General features: G+C 33.1%; 1 protein-coding gene across 1 annotated transcript; it reads left to right on the forward strand.

Moving 5' to 3' along the window:
- The first annotated feature begins 446 nt into the window (after positions 1 to 446).
- On the forward strand, positions 447 to 5,843 carry LOC106180938 (E3 ubiquitin-protein ligase MARCHF5). Its single transcript, XM_013565114.3, has 6 exons — positions 447 to 841; positions 1,625 to 1,830; positions 2,280 to 2,410; positions 2,642 to 2,828; positions 3,091 to 3,254; positions 4,685 to 5,843. The coding sequence occupies exons 1-6, from the start codon at positions 798 to 800 to the stop codon at positions 4,796 to 4,798; spliced, it is 846 nt and encodes a 281-aa protein (XP_013420568.1). The 5' UTR covers positions 447 to 797; the 3' UTR covers positions 4,799 to 5,843.
- Positions 5,844 to 6,017: the final 174 nt, after the last annotated feature.

Genomic DNA, 6,017 nt, shown 5'->3' on the forward strand with positions numbered 1-6,017 from the left:
TTAATGCTTATTTTTCTGGGTAATCAAAAAGAAAAGAAAAATCGGAAACACGTGGATTGACTTTCAACTTACAAGTACCCCTGTAGACTTACTGGTACTTACACTTCACCAAATAAAAAATATTGATGCCCTAGGCCTATTTTCGAGAAAAAAAACTGAAAATTGTTTTGGTTTCTCCATGAGGAACGACCACGTACCGGTACGTTCTCTAAAAATTCATAGAGATATCGGATATCAAATTATTTATATCTTGCAAAAAATTTGGAAAGCCTCATTTCTTTCTTGCGTTGTCTGGATGATTTATAAATATAAACAAAAAAGAAAAGAAAGAAATAGAAAAGAAAAAATGCCGATTCAGTGGACGGTAAACTTTTAAATCTGTGACCCCCCCCCCCCCCCTCAATCCTTGTTTCCGCTTTTGGTTACTCGGTACACTAAGGGATTATGGGAGTGGGGAGAGTTAGTTCCGGTTTGATAATGGTAACATGGACTGACCTTATTACGAGTTATCGAGAGACCTAGCTCTTAGTAAACATTTTACGCGTTCTATATGGCTGACTTTTTATAGGGTCAAAATGGGTGTTTAATTGTAGGACACTTTTATTTGATGACATAATTAACATTTTCGGCAGAACACAGCAGTCAGCGGACTTCTATGTTTGACGGCGTCGACAAAAAAATTGAACAGTCTACACAAGATCTTCAGTTTTACTAGACTGGCTAGTTGAATCCGGAAGAGAACTGTCATCTTAAACAAGACTGTTGTAAAAGTGAAACAATATCGGTGATCTGAAGCCATGGCACGAGCACAGGTACAAACGCAGCTAGAAGAGGACCTGAGGTAATGTCTAATGTGTCTATGCAGAGTATGCCCCCCCCCCCCCCCCTCAACCTGAATTTACAACTTACAAGTCTTTGATTATTTCTTAATTCGTTATGTGGTTACTTTGATCATTGTGTCTGCTACCAGAAATATATTAGTTTGGAAGTGTTCGTAAAGTTTTTCTGTTTTTTTTTTTTTTTCTTATTTCATGCAAGCCCATTGAAAGAGAGTTGCTGTCATTTCAAGGGTAAATCTATTAACATGAAAAATCAGTAAAAAGCAAAACCAGTTCATCTGAATAGCAGAAACATTGATGAAAGTCACCAATTTTTGAGATTAGAAAAACCTGAAAAAGCTAAGACTTCATACCAGTACCTCCAAACATAACATGCCCACATATTACCTTTCCATAACAAATCCCAGTATTCCGAAATAGTTTTTTTTTTCATGGATATTGATTTGTATTTGGACAAGATGTTTCAACAACTTCTTCACAAATCTTGATGACATTTTCAGGACAGACAATTATATTCAGGAAGGAAAGAAGTGATAACAATCTCAGCTTGAACTGGGTCTTCTAATATTTTTTAGCATAAGTACAGTAGGCAGTTTGGATGTGTATCAGATGATGGTGGGATGACATGATAATTAATGCATTTTCAATTTGTAGTGTTATAACTTTGTTACATTTTTTATTTCATTACATTACGTATAATCTACATGTTTGTTATCATAGGTCTGTGCTCTCTGAGAGATCTATAGTTTTTGTAAGTTTAATTTTAAGAAACCTCTTTGTTTTAGACGCACCTGTTGGGTTTGTTTTGCCACTGATGAAGATGACCGCAGTGCCCTCTGGGTCAAGCCTTGCAAGTGTAAAGGAACATCAAAATGGGTTCATCAGGCCTGTTTGCAGAGATGGATCGATGAAAAACAAAGAGGAAACAGCACAGCCAAAGTATCATGCCCACAATGCAATACAGAATATATAATAATTTTTCCAAAATTAGGCAAGTTTTCCTTTTTTAAATATATAGAATTTAAAGGTTAAGAGGACCATGCATGGTATTTTTGTTCCTTAAAGCTTCTTATTTTCTTGTAGAAAGTGTGTATAGACATGTTAATATTCAAGGTACATGTTACATAGCTGAAATATTTCTAAGTTCAGATCCTGATAGATTGCTGATTGTCAACTACAAAGTGGGATACTGTTAGGATACTAGGAAAATTTGTAATTGTTTGTTATATTTGTATCATGTTGCACCTTAAACCTTATGGTTTCTTTGAAGTAATCAAATGTTGTTTTTTTTAATGTTTGAGTTTTTTTTACTGAGTTGTTATTATGAAACCCAAAGTCAATTACAACATACCTTTTGGATTTTTAAATCAAATATTTTAATTATAGAAAAGAAAAAAGTAAGTTAGCATAATATGGCATTTTTTCTTTTCTTTTCTATAGGTTCAGTTGTTTACCTCATGGATGTAGCTGATCGAATAATCTACAAAACATGCCCATTTCTTGCTGGAGGGATATTTGTTGGATCAGTATACTGGACAGCTGTAACATATGGAGCTTTGACTGTGATGCAGGTTGCTATGTAACCTTAACAATAGATATGTTAATTTCAGCAATACAGCAAAAAAAATTGTTGTGTACTGCTTAATGCTAATAACTATTATAGCATAATTACCATGATTGTTTTTGATTGTAAAATTTTCATGTTTTATAAAAAAATATCTCTATACACTTTTAATAGTTTTGAACCAAGGGATATTCATTTAGCACATTGAAAAAAGGGTGTAATCCATTTAATTATTTAGGTATTTGGACATACAGAGGGTCAGTCCAAAATGGAACAAGCAGACCCACTGTTTCTGCTCCTGATCCTCCCTGCCATACCAGTTATGTTGATCCTATCCAAAATGGTGCGATGGGAAGATTATTTCTTAAAAATATGGAGGAAACATTCTTCAAAAGTGCCTTTCCTCAATCTCTTATTCCCAGGATGTAAGTCATTTGTGATCATCTCTACATTATGTGTGATATTTCATTGTCACCTCTTTTTACACCAACTTTCCTTGCCTACATATTAAAAAATTTGCAATATTTTCTTTTCTGGTGATTGGATATACACAGTATTTTTGAAACCAATACCCAATACTTTGACATCAGTAATCAACTTGAGTTTAGAAAAATATTATACCAATATGTTATTTCTTGATTTACTAACACCACTAATGCATCCAGTTTTTATATGTTTACAATGTAGCCCAGAATCGACTCCAGCGTGTTCCAGCTCAGCCGAGCCCTCTCTCAGATCCAGTCTCTGCCACCCGAGTTTTGTGTGGAGCTCTGGTGCTTCCCACTGTGGCTACAATGGCCGGGAAACTTATGTTTGGTAATATCAGGTCCAATTTTCAGAGAACTCTTATGGTAAGTGTTTGTTCAAAGCTATTGTTTTGCATACACGCATATATTTGCAAGCAACCAAAGCAAGAATGGCATTTGGTATTTAATAATAATGATAATAATAATACACTTCTTTAAAACCGCGCTACACATGCGTCTCAGCGCTGTTTACATAAAAAATATAACTCCACAGATAAATTAAAGCCAGTATAGACTAAAAACAGAATACTTAAAAATTTTAAAAACTAAAAAGATGCTGTAAATTAAAGTATTCTTTAAATAAAAAAGTTTTTAAATTCTTCTTAAAACAGTAATATGAGTCATCCAGAGACACATTAGATCTTGTGATAAAATTAGACCATAAAATCGGTGCACAAATCTCGAAACTTCTGTGTCCATATGTCTTAAGAGTCTTTTTTGTGTCTTTTCGCTTAAGTTGAAGTTGTCCACTAGATCGAAGTGATCTGATAGGAGTTAAAAGTTCTATGGTAGAGTTTAAGTAAAATGGACAGTCGCCCTTTAAAATCTTAAAAGTCAAAAATAACATTTTAAAAACTATTTGTTGAGACACGGGTAGCCAGTGGAGGTTTCGCAGAATTGGTGTGATGTGGTCGGACTTCTGAGCTTTACAGAGGAGACGAGCAGCAGAGTTCTGAATTGATTGTAGCTTTTCCATTTGATAGTTAGGTATTCCAAACAATAAGCTATTGCAATAATCCAGTCTAGAGGTTACAAATGCATGGCTGAGTAATTCAGTTTGCTTGGTGTTAATAAGGTGAAAGATCTTGGATAGCCGTTGGAGACTAAAATATGCTGTTTTACATACTTTGTTAATGTGTGATGTCATTTCACATTTGTTATTAAAAATAACACCCAAGTTCCTTACTTCTGTTGTTGGTTTTATAAAAAATCCCCAACTCTAATACTATCAAGTGCAGTATTGTCTTTGGAAAACTTAAAGTTGAAATGGACTAATTCAGTTTTTTCATCATTAAAAACTAAGTAGTTGGACTTGAGCCAAGATCTAAGTTCATTCACACAAGCCTCAATAGTTGCTTTTTCATCACAAGGATTTTCACATATAACATATATCTGGGAATCATCTGCATACACATCAAATTGAAACCAAACTGAGCAACTATATCCTCAATTGGTGAGGTGTAGAGTGTAAACAATATATTTATAATAATAGAGACACAACCATGTGTTTTATTGTAAGAGAGCATGTAAAACATACTTATTTGAAATAGTTTGAATATGACAATTGTTAAGCACAAAATATATTATAAGTATGATAGTGTAATTGTATATGTTGGTAGAAAAAGGAAGGTCTTTATATATTATTTAAAGTGACAGCATTAGAAACATTATTTTTCATTTTCAGTTCGTAAGTGATTTGGTATGTTTAAACCTCTTAAAGAAATGATTTTCACCATGTTTTTAATCAATTTCAGGGAGGAGTAGCATTCATTTTAATCAAAGGGGTATTGAAGATATACTACAAACAGCAACAGTATTACAGACAAGCTCAGAGGCAGGTTTTGGATTATCCATCAGATTCAGAGTGAACTTGACGCGTACACTGAGACTAAGCCATGTAGATTATATTTAAAGAATTGAGTTTTCATTGATGGTAGAAGGGATATGCAGTAAGTGTATTGATGTATGATATACCTTAAACATTATTAAATCATTTCACTGAGTACTTCTTCAACATACTGATTGAATTTTTTTTTTAATGAAGAGGTTTATAGTTTTTTTTTTTTTTTTTCAAAAGAGATACTGTTTAAAGTTTGTTGTTAAAAAGATTAATATTAACATGTACATTTTGTGCTTTGCAAATTAGTAAGGATTTTAATTAACATACCACCACACTAATATGGATATTTGGCACAGTTACTAAGTGACAAGTATTGCCAGTTTTAAAACTTTCTGCCAAAAAGAGAAATTACTGTTTATCACATGATAGTTTCTCATTTTCTGCACATGGTTTGTTATCTGATGTTATTTCAAACACTATTTAGTTGATGTGTTTCATCTCAGATTTATTTAAAAAGGAAGTTTGGCAGGTAAAAGGTCAAATTAAGTAGTATTGGTTAGGATTTTAAAAAAAGATATGCATTTTTGTTGCATAAATTAATTTAGAAGTGCATATGTATTCCGTAAGTCTTTTTATGAAACATTTTATGATTCACGCATTTAACACTGGAATCACTTCTTACTATGATCTGTATTAAACAGAAATATATTGGTGACAGATAATATTATGGCTACTGCACTGGGCCTGTTTTTGGCCCATTTCATGAATTCATACTATATTTTAAAGAATGCAGGATATAACTTGAGTGGTATGCTTCCTTTTATTCATAACCAAGTATGCAAATTAATGCAGAACAGTTACTTGGCACAGACATACATGGATACTGTGTTTTAAGTATTGGGCGTCAAGCAAGTGATGATTTTGGGAATGATAAAAAAGCAAGAAAGTACCAGTAAAATGGTTAAGGAAGTGTCTCATAGTGAGCTACCTAACAATTTATTTGTAAGCATTTCATTCGAAGTCAAGGATTGTTGATAAATGTAATCTGTGAATAAATGCCCTCTAACTGTTAATGGCTCTTTTTGTATTTTGTATAAGCTTTAAGAAGAGGTACAAATGAGGTGCATTTTGGGAGGACATGAAGTTAGGATTGCAAGAAAAGCAAAACTTCAACTATCTACATTTCAAAACCATGTCTTCAGAGCTTAATGTCTCATTTATTTCTATCACTTAACATTTGCTGGGAC

The sequence above is a fragment of the Lingula anatina genome, chromosome 1, assembly GCF_051362555.1.
Source record: "Lingula anatina isolate TDL-2025a chromosome 1, LinAna3.0, whole genome shotgun sequence".
Classification (NCBI taxonomy): domain Eukaryota; kingdom Metazoa; phylum Brachiopoda; class Lingulata; order Lingulida; family Lingulidae; genus Lingula; species Lingula anatina.